Source organism: Taeniopygia guttata, chromosome 28, assembly GCF_048771995.1.
Source record: "Taeniopygia guttata chromosome 28, bTaeGut7.mat, whole genome shotgun sequence".
In the NCBI taxonomy this organism is placed as follows: domain Eukaryota; kingdom Metazoa; phylum Chordata; class Aves; order Passeriformes; family Estrildidae; genus Taeniopygia; species Taeniopygia guttata.
In genome coordinates, this window is record NC_133053.1 from 1,670,149 (window position 1) to 1,690,414 (window position 20,266).

The 20,266-nt window shown below is 53.3% G+C and overlaps 1 protein-coding gene across 2 annotated transcripts in view; it reads left to right on the top strand.

Moving 5' to 3' along the window:
* GNG7 (G protein subunit gamma 7) overlaps positions 1–20,124 on the top strand; it is a 38,860-nt gene extending 18,736 nt beyond the window's left edge. Inside the window, exons 3-5 of one of the 2 annotated variants that reach the window (XM_072919476.1) lie at positions 705–772; positions 14,426–14,543; positions 15,757–20,124. In XM_072919476.1, coding sequence (XP_072775577.1) covers positions 14,463–14,543; positions 15,757–15,882 — 207 coding nt within the window. In that variant the 5' untranslated portion in view covers positions 705–772; positions 14,426–14,462 and the 3' untranslated portion in view covers positions 15,883–20,124. The remainder of the gene's footprint in view (positions 1–704; positions 773–14,425; positions 14,544–15,756) is intronic. The other variant, XM_072919477.1, reaches the window with a different exon arrangement.
* Positions 20,125–20,266: the final 142 nt, after the last annotated feature.

The window sequence follows — 20,266 nt, forward strand, 5'->3', positions numbered from 1 at the left end:
CCCCCAAAAAAATGATGCAAACTCCTCTTCTTCACATGAAATGGGGCAAACTCCTCTTTTTCTTCATATTCCTCCCCCAAAAATGGGGGAAGTACTTCTCCCTCCCATAGTTCCCTCTCAAAAATGGGGCAAACAGCTCCTCTTCATATTCTCCTCTAAAATGGGGGAAATCCTCCTATTTTTCATATTTCCCCCCAAAATGGTGCAAACACTTCTCCCTCTCCTCATTCCCCCTGAAAATGGGAAAACACTTCCTGTGGTTAGCATTCCCTCCAAAAATGAGGCAAGCACCTTTCCAACTCCTCATTCCCCTCAAAAATGAAATTTAATTTCCCCTCAAACTCCTTCTCTTCTTCATTCCCCCCAGCCAAATGATACAAACCCCTCTCCCTCCCTGCTTCCCCCCCTAAAAAATGCAATTTAGACCCAAATATTACCCTGAGTTCTCACCCCGGCCGTGGCTGTGATTTATAAAAACAAAGGATAACAGATTCCACGGCTTCCCTGTCGTTTATTCTGATTATTGATAAATGAATGTCAGCCCTGATTTTCCAGTGAACGATTGGATATTGATCAAACCAGGATGTCCCTCACCAACGCTGATTAATGCCATGATGGAGTAAATATCCCGAATTATACCTCCATTAATAACACAGCTCCATCTGCTCGGGGTGATGGATCTGAATTCCCATTTTCCTTGGCAGGAGCAATCGAGGAATCCAGAAAAATCAGGGAATCCACGCGGATCCGAGGCTGCTCTGCAGTAGGGAAGGTGAGCAGAGGCCTCGTGATTTGTCTCCTTATTGATTAATTTCCCCTTAATTGGTTCATTTGATCTGGAAAAGGGTTTGGAATGGGTGGGTTTGGATTGGGAAGTGCTGACTGTGGGTGCTGCTCCTTATGGAGCCTCGTTATGTGCCAGCAATTACCTCGTTAATTAGGGAGGGAGATCTCTGCATTCCAGAGGGGACCTGGAGCTGGGTGGGAGATGCTGTACCATGGGAAGTTCCACGAAGAGCTTGTTTTGGGCTTTTTTGGGCTTGTTTTGGGCTTTTTTGGGCTTGTTTGGAGGTGACAAACCCAGAGCTGGGATGGGAATTGTGGCTGTGTTGTCCCAGGGCTGGATCATCCTCAGGGTTTCCAACGGCGCTGGATCCTGTTGGAATAACCTTGGGAATTCAAGGGGCGGGAGGCTGAGCCCTCCCTGATTTTTGGGAGACGTTTGAGGCCCCTACAGGGCCTTTGGGACAGGAGGACACTGGGGTGATGAGGATGATGATGATGATGATGATGGTGAGCGCTTGCTGCTCCTGGGTCACCCGAAGAGCTGAGATCCAGGTGGCTCCAGAGCTCTGCGTTTCCCCGTGTGTCGCAGCCAGGCTTTGGAAGTGGGAATGGGCTGATTTTTGTGCATTTCGGGTGAAAAATCCCTTTAAAAATCCCATTTTTGGGAGAAAGGTCATCCCGGATTTCATTGCCCGCAGTTCCGCGGTGCGGGCGGTAGAGGGCGCGCTTGGGCCGCGGCTGTGGGGCTTTGATTTGAATATTTATTATTTGGATTTAATGGCATTATTTATATGGAGATTCCTTAATCAAAGCGCTCCCAGTGCTTTAATTAAAACTGGAGCCACCAGCAGAGCGGGGTGAGGCTCTGCAGGGCCACCAGGAGCACTGGGGCTTTCCCAGGAGGATGAAGATGAGGGTGAGGGTGAGGATTAGGATGGATTTCCCCCCACTCTTCGCCCCGAGCCGAACTTTTCACCGCAACCCCAACCCCAAAAAAAAAAATCACCCCAAAAATCAGAATTGCTGCCAAACGCCCAGTGCCAGCAGCAGATGGCAGCACCCTGCCCTGCTCCCGGTGTTATTCCTGGCCAGGAGATTCCCTGGATCCAACCCCACAGTCTAGACTGACTGACAGACAGGATTCCTGTGCTCTTAGGTAAGCATGGACAGACACCCATTATGCAAATTCCCAGCCGGAGAGGCCTCCCAAACATTCCTCAGATTGTCTAAATAAGGTGCTGTTTCAGACCCAAACTGTAGCCAGGCTTTTGGGTGCCTTCCAGCTGGAGGTGGGATTTTTTAATAATTCTTTTATTTTTTTCCCCTGATCAGCATAGCCTGAGTTTTTGCCTCAACAGCTGCCCAGATGTGCAGGGAGGAGAGAAAATTCAGCAGATAAAAAAACTTTTAGGCTCCTGTTGCTGCTGGGTGCTGATAAATCTGTTTTATATCTATTTTCTATTCAAATTGCACGGAATTGATGGCATTTTTTTCTCTCTCTGAGCTGCAGAAATCAGATCTGAGTGGGGAAGTGTTGGAGGGTGCAGTGACCTAGCCTTGCACGGAGGTGTTGCCCTGCTCAGGGCCTGCCTGACTCATTCCCTGGGCTGGAGGAGGTGGGGATGGATCATCAGGGATGATCCAGAGGCTTTGGAGCCGTCTGTGGCATTTGCACTCTGTCCTTTTTGCACACAGAAATTCAAAGAGCCTTTCAAGCCCCGTGACTGCAGAGTTGTTTGTGCTGCTCTGGCTGTTCCACCATCCTGAATTCCCCAGGAATTCTCCTTCCAGTCCCTAAAAATCCATCCCTAAAATCTGTGGCTAAAATCTCTCAGGTAAAACCTGTCCCTAAAATCCCCCCCAGGTGTTTCTCCTGCCCAGCCCGAAGCTGTTGCAGCCCTTTGGGAGCACACAAAGAGCTCAGGGCTGAGTGGCAGCTCCTGAGCTGCTCCAGGAGTTGGGAATTGGCCCTTAGCCCTGCCAGGAAAACATTGGAAAGCCTCCAGCTCCCGAATCCACGTGATTTTCTGGGAATTCGCTTGAAAAGGCGGTTCAGCAATCCCTGCAGGGGGTGGTGCTGGCTCGGGGTGAGGAGTTTGCTCTGGTTTCTTCGTGGTGGCCTCTCAGCTTGTCAGTACCAGCTCTGCTCTTCTAGTCCTTGCCTAAAGAAAGGCAAAAAAAAAAAAATCTGTTTTGTTGTGTTGTTTTGTTGGTTTTTTTTATTGCATCATCCCTCCTGTTTTCCTGAGCGTTGTTTATTTAGGGGCACAGTTAATCCTTTAAGGATTAAAGGGAAGGGAAAGGTTGGGATGTTCACCCTTCTCTTAGGGGGAATGAGGAGAAGGAGAGGTGCTTGCTCCATTTTTTGGGGGGAATGAGGAGAATGAGAGGTTCTTGCTCCATTTTTGAGGGGCATATGAAGAAGAGGAGGAGTTCCTCCAAGGAAAGCCAGGAGGGAGACTTTGAGCAGGGTGGGACCCTCATTTCCCACTGTGGGAGCTGTGATTCCATCTTTTCCTGGGTGGGACTTCTCCCTTCCCACCATGGGGCTGTGATTCTGTGTTTTCCTGCTGGGAATTCAGATTTTGGGGTGAGCTGCAGCCCCCATTACCAAATCCCATTTCCATCCACGCTCACGGCACCACCTTTGATTGCAGCTGCATCCCAACTTCCCCTCACCTGCACTCTCTGGCAGCAGGAAAATCCCAAAGCTCAGCCCTTCCCGTGGCTCCCAGCAGTTCTGGAGCTCTTTTCCAGCTCAGCTCAGCTGCTGCTTTGCCATTTCTGAGATGTGAGATAAGGAAGCAGCCGATTGCTGCTGACTCAGTTTGGGGTTTGTCCTTCCTGCCCTCCCACACTGCACCTGCACACCCAGAAACCTTCACCCCACAGCCCCCACGCCGGCTTTTCCAGCCCAAAAATTCCCTTTCCTGCTGCTCCAGGAGCTGAGAAAACCCCTGGAGTTTTGTAGGGAGAGCTGAGGAGTGTTTTGGGGAGATGTGGGCAGGACAAAGGGATCCACCGGGGTTTGCTCGGTGCTGCCTTCTCCATCCTGAGTCATCCGACCTTTCCCTGGGAATGCTGGAGGAATTATCCCAATAAACACCAGGGTTATCCTGAGAAACACCCCCAGAGATCCCATTCCAGCTGCAGGGCTGAGCTTGGCAGGGTTTGCCTTGTCTGCACCCCAACCCCAGGAGGAGCAAATCCTCATAAAATCCACAGGAAACATCCCCATCCATAAAAACCTCCACACAAAACATCCCCGTCCATAAAAACCCCAAACCCCCTGGATCTGGGATTGTTTTGGGGATTGTTTCCCAGCAAGGCAGCACCACGTGTTCTCTGAGCTCACGGGTTTGGGTGATTTGTCAGAATTCTGAGAAGTTCAGAGCTGTCAAAGCAGAAAACGCTCGTTTTGGGATGGCTCAGCTGAACCTTTTTTGGGGAAATAGGAAACGCTGCCTGGAAGAGCTGCTGAACCCACAGAAAAGCTGGGAAAAGCTCAGGAAATTGCAGCTCTTGGAGGTGAAATCACTGATGAAGGATTTGGGTGAAAACCCCAAGTTTTCAAGGAAAATCCAACAAACTGAGGAGGGTTTTTGGGCAGTAGCGAAACATCCGTGGTTTGTAAGAAACCTTTTCCTTCCTCCTGAGCTCCTGCATTTGAGCTCACCAGCAGAAAACTGACTTTTAAACTGTTTTTTTCAACTTAGAACTGAAACCTGAAACTTAAAAAATGACTTTTAATCAGTTTAAACTTTTTTTTTTGAGGGAGGGAAACCCTCAGGCTTTATCCTCAGTCTCCAAACACACAGAACAAACTGGAATTCCTGCTCCTTTGCTCCTTCCCTCCTGGATGTTGATTTTCCTCCCTCAGAGAGTTGACACCTCTTTGTTTGCCCAGGTTTTGGGGGAATTTGAGCTCAGTTTTCCCACAGAGGGGGAGCCCAGCCGCTGGGAGAAGGGGTTGGAATGTTTTTACCAGGGTGCACATCTGGGAAAGGCATCGCAGGCTGGGAACGACTCCAGCCGCAGTTCCCAGCCCAATTTTTGGGATTTTGGAGGTTCCCAGAGCAGCTGTGGCTGCCCCTGGATCCCTGGAAGTGTCCAAGGCCAGCTTGGAGCCACCTGGGATGGGAATGAGGAGAAGCAGTTTGGGCTGGAGCTGCTGAGGGAGGTGACAGGGGAGTGACAGATGTGCAGGATTCCCGGCCAGGAGCCTCCTGTCCTGTCCTGTCCTGTCCTGTCCCAGGAGTCAGGACTGGTGGACAAATTATCAAATATCATCCTTATCCAATAATCCAGTATCAATACTATCCAATTATTAAATATCAGCATTATCCACTTATCAAATATCAGCATTATCCAATTACCAAATATCAGTATTTTCCAGTTATCCAACATGAGCATTTCCCAGTTTTCCAGCAGAATTTCCCCGCGGGTGGGCCGGGAATTCCGCTCCCGCCGTGCCCGTTCTTCCAAGTGCTGCCGTCTCCTCTGGGATGGCCATTCCTGGAGCTCGGATCCTTCTGCTTCCCCCTCTGCCCTGCTCCTGGAAAAAACACCCAGCAGATCTTCCTCCCACCCAGCAGATCTTCCTCCCATCCAGCAGATCTTCCTCCATCCATCAGATCTTCCTCCCACCCAGATCTTCCTCCATCCATTAGATCTTCCTCCATCCATCTGATCTTCCTCCATCCAGCAGATCTTCCTCCATCCAGCAGATCTTCCTCCCATCCAGATCTTCCTCCATCCAGCAGATCTTCCTCCATCCAGCAGATCTTCCTCCCATCCAGATCTTCCTCCATCCAGCAGATCTTCCTCCATCCAGCAGATCTTCCTCCCATCCAGATCTTCCTCCATCCAGCAGATCTTCCTCCATCCAGGAGATCTTCCTCCATCCAGCAGATCTTCCTCCATCCAGATCTTCCTCCATCCATCAGACCTTCCCCCCACCCAGCGGAGCGGTGCCGCGTGCCCGACCCCAAAACTCCCATTTCTAACCAAGAAACCGCATTTAACCCTCTATCCATGGCAGGATTTTGGCCTGTCCTTACTTCGTCCCTGGGTTGTGCCACCTCCCACGGTGCCATTTGGGATTTTGGGATGCTGTCCCAGCTGACTCAGCCCTGGTTTTTGTCTCAGGGATGCGGCGCTCGCACGTGGGGACAGCGGCTTGGGAGCGCTGTGGGATCCTCCAGCACCCGCCACGGGCTCTGCTCCACGTTCCTTGCAACTAAAGGATATTTCTCCTGCTCTTTTCACACTAAAAGAGGAAAACTGGGATGAGTGGGTCCCTCAGGGAATGACTCATGTGCCAGGGAAGCGTTTGGGAAGAGCAGGAGGAGAAGGTGGAACAGGAGGAGGAGGAGCCACACGGTGCCAAGGACTTCACTCCTCCTGCTGCTGCCTTTTTTTAGCCCTAGTAGCAGCTGAATTCCCGGCAGCTTTCCCCGGCCTTCCCAAATTGGGAATTCCAAATTACCAATTTTTTTCACAGGATGCTAAATTCTGCCTCTCCTCCCTCTATTTTTAGCCCTGGGAGACTCCAGGTAGGAGCAGCACTAATTAATCTCAACTGAGGGACTGGAGGCAAATTTGGGCTCCATTGGTACCGCAAAAAGCACTCAAAAGTGAATTCTGGGCAAATAAAACCCGAATTTAGGTGGTTGGAGGGTTGGATTTTGACCTGGAGTTTTAAATTCGGCACTTAAATGCAGATGGTTTTGCAGCAGGTTGGGTGGGTGGGTGTTGGCTTTAATATAGTGAAATTTGAGATAAAAATACATTGAAATGAACAGTTCACAAGCAAAAAAAGCTGGATTAAAAGTAGTTGGAATGGGTGAGGAGGAGGGGAACAGGATCAGTTTTGTCACCTCAATGTCCTGGCACTGAGCTCCTCCTAATTTCACCTGCTAAATGAAGATGCTAATTAGGCAGGGATTGCACAGGGCCAGGTCTGGCCAGCTCAGGTGAGCCTCTCCTTCATCCTTATCCCAGTTTATCCCGGTTTGTCCTGGTTTATCCTGGTCTGGCTGCTCCAAGGCGATGCCAAAGTGGCAGCACAGATTTTCCCAGCAGCACAGAAGTGTTGTTTATCCATTTTTTTTTTTTAAATCTGATTAGGGATGCAAATTGAGATTTGCAGCTGGAAATTCCAAGGCACGATCACTCTGCCATGAGCAGGGGACACTTTTCACCGTCCCAGGTTGCTCCATCCCTGGACATTTCAGGAATCCAGGGCCCAGCTGCTGCTTTTTCCTCCTCCACCCATCCCCACAGTCCTGTGACTTTCCCTCCCCAGCTTTGTTTTTATTCCTGCCACAGCTCCAGCGGGTGACAGCGATGACAAAGCCACCCGAAATCATCCCTGAACCCCACGAGGCCTCAGCCAGAGCGGGATCAGCCCATGGTGACTCCTCTGCACTTGTTTCACCATCAAACCCCAGCAAAGGTTTCTCTGGGAACCCCATCCCAGCCCTTCCCCACCCTCACAGGCAGGAATTCCATCCCAAATCCCCCCCAAATCTCCCCTTTTCCAGTGTGGAAGCCATTCCCTGTATCCTGGCACCTTGTAAATACCCTTCCACCTCCCTGCCAGCTCCTGCAGGGCTGTAATCAGCCTCTCCAAAGCTTCTCTCCAGGAATTTTGCCTCTTTCCCTGTCCCTGTTTTTCCCCAACCTGCAGCAGATGAATTTTCTAAATTTAAACCCCAGCCAGCCCAAAGCTGCCCGTGACCCCAAGGCAGCTCCCTCACGTGCCTCCCGCCCCAGCCCTTTCACACAGTGGGGAAAATTCCCTTTTTTAGCCTGGCCGGCCGCTGGCAGCAGCCCCAGCCCTGAGCTCAGCCCTGGAGCGCCGCCAGCCCAGCGTGACCCAGAGAAAAGAACCTTCAGCTTCCTCCCGCGGCACATCCAGCCCGGGGCAGGAGCTGCAGACCCTCACATGATGCTGCAGTCATCGGCCTTTCCCAAAAAGCCGCGGTTTTGCGGGAAAACGGCCGCGGTCACACGGCGCTGTTGTGCTGGAACAAGTGCAGAGGAGTCACCATGGGCTGATCCCGCTCTGGCTGAGGCCTCGTGGGGTTCAGGGATGATTTAGGGTGGCTTTGTCATCGCTGTCACCCGCTGGAGCTGCGGCAGGAATAAAAACAAAGCTGGGGAGGGAAAGTCACAGGACTGCGGGGATGGGTGGAGGAGGAAGGGGCAGCGGCGCTGTGCTCGTGTGGTGACCGTGCCCCAGAGGTCACTCACGTGTCCCGGGAACGGGAAAGGGCCGGGAATGAGCTGGGCCCGATGCCAGCAGGGAATGGGGATCCTGGAACACCTCTGTGTCCCTGTTCCAGAATGGGAATGAGCTCCAGTGCCAGCAGAGCCTGTTTGTAGGGAATGGGGATCCTGGAGCAGCTCCATGTCCCTATTCCAGAATGGGAATGAGCCCAAACCCCCAGTGCCAGCAGGGAATGGGGATCCTGGAACAGCTCTGTGTCCCTGTTCCAGAATGGGAATGAGCCCAAACCCCCAGTGCCAGCAAGGAATGGGGATCCTGGAGCAGTTCCATGTCCCTATTCCAGAAGGGGAATGAGCCCCAGTGCCAGCAGGGCTTGTTTGTAGGGAATGGGGATCCCAGAGTGGCTCCGTGTCCCCATTTCAGAACGGAGCTGGAGCTGGCTGTTCATCCCAAAGTCGTGGGGGTTCAGGTTTTGGGGTTTTGCTTCCCAGCAGGGCTGAGTTCTCCCTCTCCAGGTGAATTCCTGCCTTAGGGAAAAGATTTTCCCTTGGGGTTCTGAGGCTCCATTAGCAAAGGGCTGTTAATTATGGGGCTGCTGCCGGGAAATCAGGGAGAAGGAGATTCCAGCCAGGCCTGAGCTCCCTGGAGCAGGAGCGAAGGAAAAAAGGTTGAATTCCTGGGGGCTTCAGGTTTCCCAGGAAAAAAAGGGATTAATTCCTTGGGGTTGCTTCAGGTTTCTGTGGATTTTAAGGTTTGAATGGATTGAAGTGGGATGGAGCAGCTCCAAAGGATCCATCCATGCTGTTGGTGGGACATGGAATGGCTTAAAATCCATTACTGAGCAAATCCCAGGAGTTTTTATGGAGTTTTTATGGAGTTTTTAGGGAGTTTTCCCACCCTGTGATGGCTCCTGGTCCCACGCCACAGAAATCTGGAGGTCTGAAAGGAGGTGAAGGGAGGGGAAAAAAAAAAAAGGGAATAAAAACTTGCTGCAGTCAGGGAAAAATTCAATGGCTCATTGAGGCGCGGAGCTGCTGCTGCAGGAAGTGTGAAGGGAAAATGGAGCCGGCTTTGTTCTTGCCCAGACAAGGAGCGAGGCCGCGGCCCCAACAGCCGCGCTCTGTTCCCAAAAACCGTGAGCTCATCCCCAAAAGCAGAACCGCCTCTGGGACAGCGATCCCGGCTCCCCGCCGGCTCCCCCCGCTTTTCCTGCCTCCGGGAGCTGTCGGGGCCTCCTGGAGCCGCGGCTGCATCCCCGAATCCCAAAACCCTCGGGCTGCTCCATCCCTCAATTCCCAATCCTGCCTGCTTTGGTTTTTTTGGTTTTTAATTTTTTTTCCTTTGCAGCTCCATGTGATGGATGTGAGGCTGCTCTTTAATTAATTAAAAGAGTGTTTTGTTTAAGGCTGAGTTCCAGGGGTGCATCCCATCCCCAGCACGGAGCGAATCCCAAATCCCCCCGGGAAAAGGAGGGTGCAGCTCCCCCGGTGCTTCCAGCAGGAACGGGCACATCCATGAGCACAAATCCCACAATTTTGGGGTGGGGAGGGGGGGAAGGAAGACAAAAGCAGCAAAACTTCGGTCCTGGAAGGGTAAATGAGGTCCTGAGGGGTCTGTGGGGTCCTGGAAGGGTGAATGCGGTCCTGAGGGCTTTGTAGGGTCCTGGAAGGGTGAAGCAGTGCTGAGGGGTTTGCAGGGTCCTGGAAGGTTGAATGCAGTGCCGAGGGGTTTGTAGGGTCCTGGAAGGGTGAATGCAGTGCCGAGGGGTTTGTAGGGTCCTGGAAGGGTGAATGCAGTGCCGAGGGGTTTGCAGGGTCCTGGAAGGGTAAATGCGGTCCTGAGGGGTTTGTGGGGTCTTGGAGGGGTGCATACAGTCCTGAGGGGTTTATGGGGTCCTGGAAGGGTGAATGCAGTCCTGAGGGGTTTATGGGGTCCTGGAAGGGTAAATGCGGTCCTGAGGGGTTTATGGGGTCCTGGAAGGGTAAATGCGGTCCTGGAAGGGTGAATGCAGTGCTGAGGGGTTTGTAGGGTCCTGGAAGGGTGAATGCGGTCCTGAGGGGTTTGCAGGGTCCTGGAAGGGTGAATGCAGTGCAGAGCGGTTTGCAGGGTCCTGGAAGGGTGAATGCAGTGCAGAGCGGTTTGCAGGGTCCTGGAAGGGTGAGTGCACTCAGGCTCTCGGTGCCGGAGGAGTGGCAGCTCGCAGCTATGAGAGGAATGGCAGGAATTGCCGGAGGAGCGCGGGATCAGCGCATATTTCCGCGCTGCCGTCACCCGGCGGGCAGGTGGCACCGCGGGCTGGAGCGGCCCGGGAGCCGCGCCAGGGCTGGTTCCCGGCGTGGCCCTCAAGCCGGGACAGGCCCGGCTTCCCGGCCGGTTTCACCCTCGTGACCGCCGTGCCGAGCCCGCGTTTCGGTTGGGAAAGGTTTGGCTGAGCCCAGGGAACAGGCAGGGATGGCTCCGGGGGACCCGCGCCTCCTGCATCCCGCCGGCAGCGGATCGATGGATCAATCAATCAATAAATGGGTGAAAGGGCAAGAGGCTGCTGCGAGCCGGATCCGTGATGGGAGAGGAGGAGGAGGAGGAGGAGGAGGAGGAGGAGGAGGAGGCGTCTCCTCCAGCACGGAGCCGCTGCTGAGTCACGGCTCGGCAGAGCCAGCTCTGCTGTCACCGCTCTGTCACCGCTCTGTCACCGCTCCGTCACCCGCTGCTGACTCAGGAGCTGCTTTTTCCCGGGGGAACAGCCCAAAATCGGGGCTCTGCCGGGCTGGGGAACATCGCCGGGGCCGTCACTCGGTGCTGCCGTGACGTCGGGGCCGTGCAGGACACCGGGAGGGCACCCGTGGGAATGTCAGCACAAAACACGGGATTTGTGACGGTGCGAGCCTGGGAGTTTGGGCATGGAACCCAGCGGAGATCTGGGGCTGCTCCTGAGTCAGACCCAGCTGCTGAGGACGTGGCTCTGAGCATCCTGCTTTTAGTCCAGAATATCCAAACCGGTTGGAAACATCAAATCCTGATCATTTCCAAGGTTCATCCCGACTTTAGTGCTTTCCCTAAAACAGGCAGGAGTGTTCCTGGGGGGTTTGTGCCCCAGCCAGACCCTCCTGAGATGTGTTTGCATCATTCCCAAACCTCTCACCTGCACCCTGGGATCCCGGATTTCCCAACCTCCCTCCCAGTTTTGTCCTTGCCCTGGGGCCAACTGTGGATGATCCCTCACAGCCCTTGTGCTTTTGTATTCCCTGAACTCAGTGGTTGTGTGCTGCAGCGTTTTCCAGCTGCTGGGAAATCTTTCTGTCAGCGTTCCCTGGGATCTGCCGGATCCCTGTGCTATGGAGGAGCAGGGAGAGCAGCCGGGAGAGCTGCAGTGACTTCATCCCTGCTGGAACAACTCCCGGCGCCACCAGAGCCATTCCCGAAAATCGGGAATGCTGTCCCAGAACGCTGCTGCTGCTGCTGCTGCCGGGATCAGCTGGGAAGTGCTGCAGCAGAAATTGGGGGAGATTTGTTTGTGCTGAGCGAGGGCTGGGGGTGACTCAGGCAGGGGCGAGCGGGGCCTGTGCTGAGTCACGGAGCAGATCCAGGCAAGGAGAGTCAGCGCTGGCCCGGCTCCAGCAGCGGCAGGAGGAGGGCCCAGGCCAAACTCCAGAGCTTTGCCCCCCTGGCAGAAGGAATTCTGGCTCAGTGGGACTCATTTCTTCGCTTTTGGAGGATGTGCAGGAGACCTGGGTGTCCCCACTGTCCTGTGCTTCCTGCCCAGGCCTGGCTGCCAAGGTCACATCCCAGTCCTTTCCCGAACACTGATTTCCCTAAAAAATGGGCAAAGGGAGGATGGAGCTGGATCCAAAACCAGGGCAGTGTTGGATCCACACCAGGGCAGTGCTGGATCCACACCAGGGCAGTGCTGGATCCACACCAGGGCAGTGCTGGATCCACACCAGGGCAGTGTTGGATCCACACCAGGACACTGCTGGATCCACACCAGGGCAGTGCTGGATCCACACCAGGGCACTGCTGGATCCACACCAGACACTGCTGGATCCACACCAGGGCACTGCTGGATCCACACCAGGGCAGTGTTGGATCCACACCAGGGCACTGCTGGATCCACACCAGGGCAGTGCTGGATCCACACCAGGACACTGCTGGATCCACACCAGGACACTGCTGGATCCACACCAGACACTGCTGGATCCACACCAGACACTGCTGGATCCACACCAGGGCAGTGCTGGATCCAGACCAGGGCACTGCTGGATCCACACCAGGGCACTGCTGGATCCACACCAGGGCACTTAGGGATCCACAGCCTGGGCCCTGTTGTGGCTCCAGCACTGCCCTGGTGTGGATCCTCAGGATGCTGCAGGAACAGGGATGGGGGTGGGAACAGCTCCCAGAAGTTCTCTGAACTCTCCCTGGGCTGATTCATCAGCCTCGCTCCATAAACAGGAAGCTGAGAAAGTACAGACAGGTGATTCTGTGCTGCTGTAAACACTTGGAAACACAAATTCCTTGAATTTTTTTCCCCCCAGCTGCCTGCTTACTCTTGTCCAGGTGGACTTTCTGGCAGTGTCTGCAGCAGGAAGGGCTCTCGAGGTCACGGCACGGGTTTGGAAGGAGCTGGACTTTGACACACAGCTTTTCCCTTCTCCAATCCCATTGCAGAACCTGGGATTGGGAGGGATTCAGGTCCCCCTGTGGGATTTAGCGCTGATTGCTGCTTCTCTCTACTTTTGGGAGGGGAAAGAAGGAAACTGGGATTTGCTGGGATGTTGGGGAGATGCAGCTGCGCTGTTTTGGAGCGCCTCAGACCGGAGCAGGAGCTCCTTCCCCAGGGAACAGCCGCCTTCCTCCTGTCGTTTTCCACAGAACCAGAGCTGATTTCACCCTGGCAGCTTTCCCCGTGCTGGCTTGACTGAACTTCCAGGACGGGAGAGGTGGAGATTTCCAAACAGCCCCGCTAATTCAGGGAATCCTCCCGCTGCCGCCGGGAACGCGGGGCTGCAGCGCCGCTTGTTTTCCCCGCTCCCTTCCCGAGTGCTGCTCGGGGATTGAGGAGCTGAGAACACGCTGGGATGCGGCTGCCAAGCAAAATAATCCCTGAGAGTGCCCTTGTGGTCTGGAATAAACTCCCAAAATGTCTAAACATAGGCGAGACAGCAAGGATTTGGGATGGGACGGGCGCTCCCACCCCGATCCCGCCGGGAACGCTCGGCTTTGAAGCTGCCAGGCCGGGGAGAAGGTTGGAGGAGCCTCTAATTAAGCCATGGAAGGGCTGCAGTGGGCGGCTGGCGGGGCCGGGAGCGCCGGCGGGATCCCACGCCGTGTTTGCTTTGGCTCCTTCTCCCCCTGGAATCGTCTCCGGGGCCCGTGGGGGGACGGGAGCGGCCCCTGTGCCCTGGGAAGGAGCGGTCAGGGCTGAGTCAGCGGCGGGAGGTGGCAGCTGTGACACCTCCACAGGGGTGTCACACAGGGAACGGGCCGGGGATGGTGTCTGAGAAAGGGAACGGGCTGGGGATGGTGTCTGACACAAGGAATGGGCTGGGGATGGTGTCTGACAGGATTTGGGTTGGTGTCTGACACAGGGAACAGGCCAGGGATGGTGTCTGACAGGATTGGGGATGGTGTCTGACAGGGTTGGGATGGTGTTTCACACAGGGAACAGGCCAGGGATGGTGTCTGACACAGGGAATGGGCTGGGGATGGTGTCTGACAGGGTTGGGATGGTGTCTGACACAGGGAACAGTCCAGGGATGGTGTCTACCCGAGGGATTCAGCATGGCCAGAGCTGCCCCTGGAGTGCCCAGCCCCGGGACAAGGGGGATTGTTTTTGTCTCGTGGAAAAAAATCCTTCAGTTCCTGCTGGGAAACCGAGGAACAGGGTTCAGGCTGTGTCTGGGCATTGTGGGGGTGCAGGAGCACGGCCCCACGGTCAGGTGGGACAGGACCCCACAGAGACAAGACCCCATGGGCAGGACGGACATTAATCCTGTGGGAAAGACAGACGTGGTCCCAGGGACACAACCCCAGGGCAGGTTGGACATGACCCACATGCAGGTACCACCTGCCCAGGTGCCAGGGACACCAAAGCCACCAGGGCTGGCCCAGGTGCCCAAGGGGGTCTCTGCCCCCGGGGCTGTGCTGAGGCAGAGCTTCCCTTCCGCAGAACCAGGCGGGTTTATCCACTCTCCTCAGCAGAGCTTTTCACAGAACTCCTGGAAAGGGGATCCTGAGGGCTCCTTCAGGAAAAAGCAGAACTTGAAACAACCTCAGGAAGCATCAGTGGGGCCACCAGAGCTCCCTTTGCACGTGGCCATGGGGTCAGTCTTGAGGTGGGCGAGCTTTAGGGTCCCTTCCCAGCCCTTCCACGGCGCTGGGATGGAGCAATGTCCGTGTTTTCTGCAGGATTCTCCTGTGCTGGGCCCGGAGCCGATGGCAGAGAATGTCCACGACTAACAACATAGCGCAGGCCCGGAAGCTGGTGGAGCAGCTCCGCATCGAGGCCGGGATCGAGAGGATCAAGGTGAGGATGGGAGCGGGAAGAAATCCCAGCTTGGGATGTCCCCAGCGTTCCAGGATTCCCTCCAGCATCTGGAGTGGCCTCCAAGGAAGTGGAGAGGGTCTCTCCATCAGCATTTGGTGACAGGGATGGAAAGAGGGGAATTTTAGGGTTGGTGTATGTGGGTCTCAGATTCAGTCAAAGAAAGAAATGAGAGTTTCTAGCCAGGCAGAAGCCTGGGAAAGAGTTAGAAAAAATGTAAATAATTCTTTATCTCTCTTATTATTCACATTGTTTATAGCTAAGTTCTATCACTGTGCGTCAAACACTTTTACACCAATAGTGTGAATTGTTTTCACTTCAGGACCAATAGAATTGGTCCTCACAGAGCTATATATATATAAAAGAGCAGTATATTTAAAATAAACTAAAGTTTTACTCTCACAACCTTCTAAGTCAGAATCTTCTCATTCCCATCCTACCCCAACAGCCACAGGTGTGCAGGAGGAATTCTCTCCCTGGCACAGAGCAGCTCTGGCTGCCCCTGGATCCCTGGGAGTGGCTTGGAGGAAAAGAGGAACCTCCAGATGTGGCTCCATCTCTGCCCTGTGTCATTAAGGAAATTGAAATTGAAAAATGGCATCGGGAAATCCCTGGCAGCTCCCTCGGGATTTGGAGCCTCCTCTGATCCCTCCGAGCTCTCCCTTCCCAAAAAACAGCTTGGAACTAAACCAAGCAGTGCCTTCAACTGAGGTTTTCCAAACCTTAACAAGAGGCTGCGCTCAGGGAATCTTTTCCTTCACTTTTTCATCCCAAATCCCTGAAAAACACGGCTGTGATAATATCCCTTTTAAATCCTTAAGGGAAAAGCTGGATGTAAATCCCCAAAAATCCTGCAAGCGCTGGAATATTCCCGAGCTGGGAATATTCCCATAAATTCCTGCTTTCTTCTCCAATATCCAGGTCTTTAAAGCATCCTCAGAGCTCATCCCAAATCCCTGAAAAACACAGATACAATATTCCTTTTAAATCTCCCAGCTGGGGCATTTCCCCACACTCCTCACTGTAAACTCTGATTTTCCACGCCCAATTCCCATTTTCCTCCTCATCTCCACAAAGTTTCTCTTGGAAAAAGCTGAATGTTCAAACCCCAAAAATCCTGGAAGCGCTGGGGTGACTTTTGAGGTGCGATTATCCCCCCAAATTCCTGCTTTTTTTTCTTCTCCCCAAAATCCAGGTCTCCAAAGCTTCCTCGGAGCTGATGAATTATTGTGAGCAGCATGCCCGGAATGATCCACTCCTGGTGGGAGTTCCTGCTTCTGAGAATCCCTTTAAGGACAAAAAACCCTGTATCATCCTATAGCTCCGGATCCCTCCGGAAGGGAATTCCCATCCAGCCTCTGGATCCAGGCTCCTCCACACCTCCACCTGCGCCCAAGGGTAAAAACTCAACGCTGGCTTCAAACAGAACTTAAAAATTCCTGAGAAAAACAAAAAAAACAAAACAAAAAAACCCTGAGAAAAACAAACAAACAAACAAAAAATCCAAGAAAAAAAAAAACACCCAAAAAGAATCCTGAAAAAAGTAAATTTGGAAGCAGGGGTTTTTAGGGAAGGGGTGGCCGCTTCCTGGGAAGGAAGGTGGGATTAAAAATTGGAATCGGGATTTTCAAATTTACCCAGGGTTGAGGGAGGAAAGGAGGGAGGGATTTTTTTATTGGGATATTTGGATTTGGGAAAGGGGTGGTGGTGGAGGAAGAGGTGGGGGGGGTCATTCCCAGTGGGATGTGAGAGCTGGACCTGGATCCAACCAGAACCTGATCAGCAGGAATTTCCTCTGGAGAAGGGATGAGGTGGGAGCCATTTTTGTAGAAAATCAGTACAAAAAAATAAAAAAAAAAATCCAAAAAAATCCCCAAATCCAGCTGGAAAAAAATCCCTGTTGGGAATGGCCAAAGGGAGGCTGGGGAGGCTTTTCCCTACATCCCACGGCTCCGCTGGGATCCAGGGATGGCCCTGTGGGGGAATTCCCAGCTGGGAGAGATCCCAGGAGGAATTTTAGGGAGCCCCAGGGGTGGGGGAGGCCGGGATCTTTGAGGGGTCTCTGCTGTCCCCAAATTCACGGAGGGAGGGAAGAGAAGGGAAGGGAAGGAGCTTCCTGTTGCATCCAGAATCTTGGAAAAATTAACTTTTTCGGGGAGTTTCCACCCAAATCGGCAAATTCCTGGCGTTTCCCGTCTCCCTTTTCCACACTGGAATTCTTCCCACTAAATGCAGGGCCTGGGAAATGTCCAGGGAAGTTTAGGGCAGGTGGGGAGGGGGAGTGGAAGGACCAGTTCTGTTCCCATCCCGTGGGAATCTGGGAATGGGATAGAACTGGGAGCGCTTGGATCTCACGGGGATGAGCCGGTGCGAAGCGGGGAGCAGGAAAAGGGGATCCAGGGAAAAGGGGAGCAGAAAAGGGGGATCCGGGGAAAGGGGGAGCAGGAGATGCTTCCATGGAGCCTTGGAAAGGGCTGGGGCTGGTGGATGCTCGGGAGAGCTCCGGGAATTCCCGCGGAGTGGCCGCCGGATCTGTGGGGAAGGGACAGATCCCGGGATTTGGGTGCAGTGTCTGAGCCCAAGCCACGTCCCCAGGGCCCATCCTGGGGCTCAGCAGCTCCTGGGAGATGTTCCCAAAATCCCAGAATCTGTGAGGCTGGAAAAGATTTCCCGAGAGCATCGTAGGGAGAGGCCATTCCCGGTTATCCTGAGCCCAGGTTTTTAGGAAGAGAAGGGATAAAAATAACCCAGCCACACCTGATGTGAAATCCCGGGGGTTTCCCCATTCCCCCCAAAGCTTTGGATTGGGTTAGGATCACCAGGGATCCCAGCACGGGACAGGGAGCAATTCCCATGGGAAGGGATTTGCAATTCCCTGGATTCCCACTAAATCCCCGCGGCCCAAACTGGTGCTGCTGGGCGGGGTCACTGGTGCGGGCTGGGCACCGGGAGCGCTCCGGCCCTTTTCCAGAGGCGGATGGAATTCCCGGGGGGCAGCTCCACGTCCCCTCCTCGGCTGCAGGAATGTCGCCGTTCCTTGTTTGCAGTCCGCCGTCATTTGCCTTTGCGACAAAAGTCGGGAAAACGCCACGTTTTTAACACTAAAAGCTGCGCGGCTTTTCCTGGGAATGCTCCCCGCAGTGTCCCGGAATTCCAGGGCTCGGGAATGTCCCCCCCATCCCTTGAGGGGGAGCAGAGCAGGGAAAACGGGATCATTTCCCAGGAATTTCCCTCCCTGTCCCTCAGCCCCAGCAAAGCCTTTTCTGGAGAGTTTGATCCCAAATCCCAAATCCCAAATCCCATCCCGCTCCACGCTCTGCCCGCCGGGAATCACGCGAGGAATCCCGAGTCCAGCCCGGGATTCCTTCTCCAGGAGGGAATTCCCTCTTGTCCTTAATCTCTCGGACAGTTCCAGCCTTATTTTTCTACTCCAGATCTGATTCTTCCTCTGTGTTCGAGACCAGAGCTTGGTGCTATCCTTGGAGCCGGGGCTGGGCCGGGAATTCTTCCTCCTCCTCCTCCTCCTCCTCCTCCTCAGGGGCTCCAACCCCCCATCCCGGGAGAATCCCGTGGGATGTGAATCCCAAGGGGAGCGGGGTCAGACGTTTTGGGGTCGCTCTGCCTCCCCCATCCCGGGGTCCTGCCCGAGCCAAAGCCACGCTGGAGCCGGGAGAGGGGAAAGGGAAAAGGGAAAAGGGAAAAGGGAGACAGGATTGGAGAAGGGAAAATGGAAAAGGGAAAAGGGATGGGAAAAGGGAAAAGGGAAAAGGGAGAAGGGAAAAGGGAAAAGGGAGAAGGGAGAAGGGATTGGAAAAGGGAAAAGAAAAGGGATTGGAGAAGGGAAAAGGGAGATGGGATTGGAGAAGGGAAAAGGGATTGGAAAAGGGATGGGAGAAGAGAAAAGGGATTTGAGAAGGGAAAAGAGAAAAGGGATTGGAAAAGGGAAAAGGAAAAAGGGAAAAGGGATGGGAAAAGGGAAAAGGGATGGGAGAAGGGAAGAGGGAGAAGGGAAACGGGATTGGAAAAGGGAAAAGAAAAGGGATTTGGAGAAGGGAAAAAAGAAAAGGGAAAAGGGAAAAGGGATGGGAGAAGAGGAAAAGGAAAAGGGAAAAGGGATGGGAAAAGGGAAGAGGGAGAAGGGAAACGGGATTGGAAAAGGGAAAAGAGAAAAGGGATTGGAGAAGGGAAAAAAGAAAAGGGAAAAGGGATGGGAGAAGTGCAAAAAGGGGATGGGAAAAGGGAAAAGGGATTGGAGAAGGGAGAAGGGGAAAGGATCTGGGGAAGAGGGATCAGGAGAAGGGAAAGTAGCTGGGAAAAGGGAAAAGGAGCCAGGAGAAGGAACAAGGAGGCAGGAAAAGGGTCAGGGAGAAGGGAAAAGGGTTGGGAAAAGGGAAAAGGAGCCAGGAAAAGCCGGGAGAAAAGCCATGGAGCTTCTCCCATGGGATCCCGGAATGCCGAGGGTCCCACCAGGAGTCGGGGGTGGGAGCTGCTGGCAGGTGCTGGTGTCTCCATGGGTGACTCGTTTTTGTTGGGAAAAAAAAAATCTCAATTTTTATTTTCTTTTCTTTTTTTCTTTTTTCACACCTTTTTTTTTTCTTCCCCCTTTTTTTCTTTTTTTCCCGGAATTTTCTCCTTGTCCGAGTAAATCCGTGCTCATGCCGTGGGTGTTTTTGTATGGCAGAAATAGAAGTGCAGATTCCCAGTAGTTGCTTGTACTTTGTTTAGTGCATTTGCCAAATAAATTTATTTAAAAAAAAAATTTAAAAGAAAAAAAAAAGGAAAAAGGACAAAAAAAAACACCAAAAAAAAAAAAAGGGGGGGGAAAGGAGGGGGAAAAAACCACAAAAAAAAGACTTTTCAGAACTTTCTAAGTGCTGGAAGGGGGAGCAGGAGGAGCTGGAGCCCAGCTCCACAAAAGCCTTTTTTTTTTGGGATTTAACCACATGCCCAGATCTGTCCGGCCTTTCTTTATGGGATGTGGTGAAGCCAGTGCCAAAAATAGAAATCTGGGAATAAAAGGGCCAGGGAAACATTGCTCCTGTTCCAGTTTTCCTCCCTTTGCCTCGCCCTCCCCTCCCTGTCTCGGGGGATGGAGCCGGGACACCCCGGAGCCTCTGGATCCCCAAATGCCCCTTTTATTTTTCCCCCCTAAAGTCCTTCAAAATCCACCTTTATTTAACAAAATCCCAATAATTCATTTACTCCGAGCCCACGTGGAATCCTTGGCGCTCATTTTCTCCTTCTCTCTGGTCTGTCAATCAAATGATCATTAATTATTATTATTATTATTGTTGTTGTTGTTGTTATTATTATTTGCCAAACTCTGATCTCGTTGCCAAACGCCAATCCAGGTTTTTCCCGGACTGTCCGTAGGAAGTGGTCGGTGTCTGTGCCGTAGGCTCCTCATCCGTCTGCAATTCCCGGGTTTTTTTGGGTTTGTTTCGTTGATTTTTCCCTCTCTCGTGTGCCATAGCCCCGACCCCTCCTCGCACCGTGTTTAATATTTCGTGGAATCGTTGTTCCCAAGTGAATGGATAACACAATAAAAACGGCTCACTTTGCATTTGGCCGATTTCCTGCGCCTGCCTGTGCTGCGCTGAGGGGATCGGGAATTCCGGATCCTCCGGGATCCCATGGAAACCCCCCGGGGATCCCCTGTCCCCTCTTCCCCCTTGGGAATCCTCCACTCTTGAAACTCCCTATTC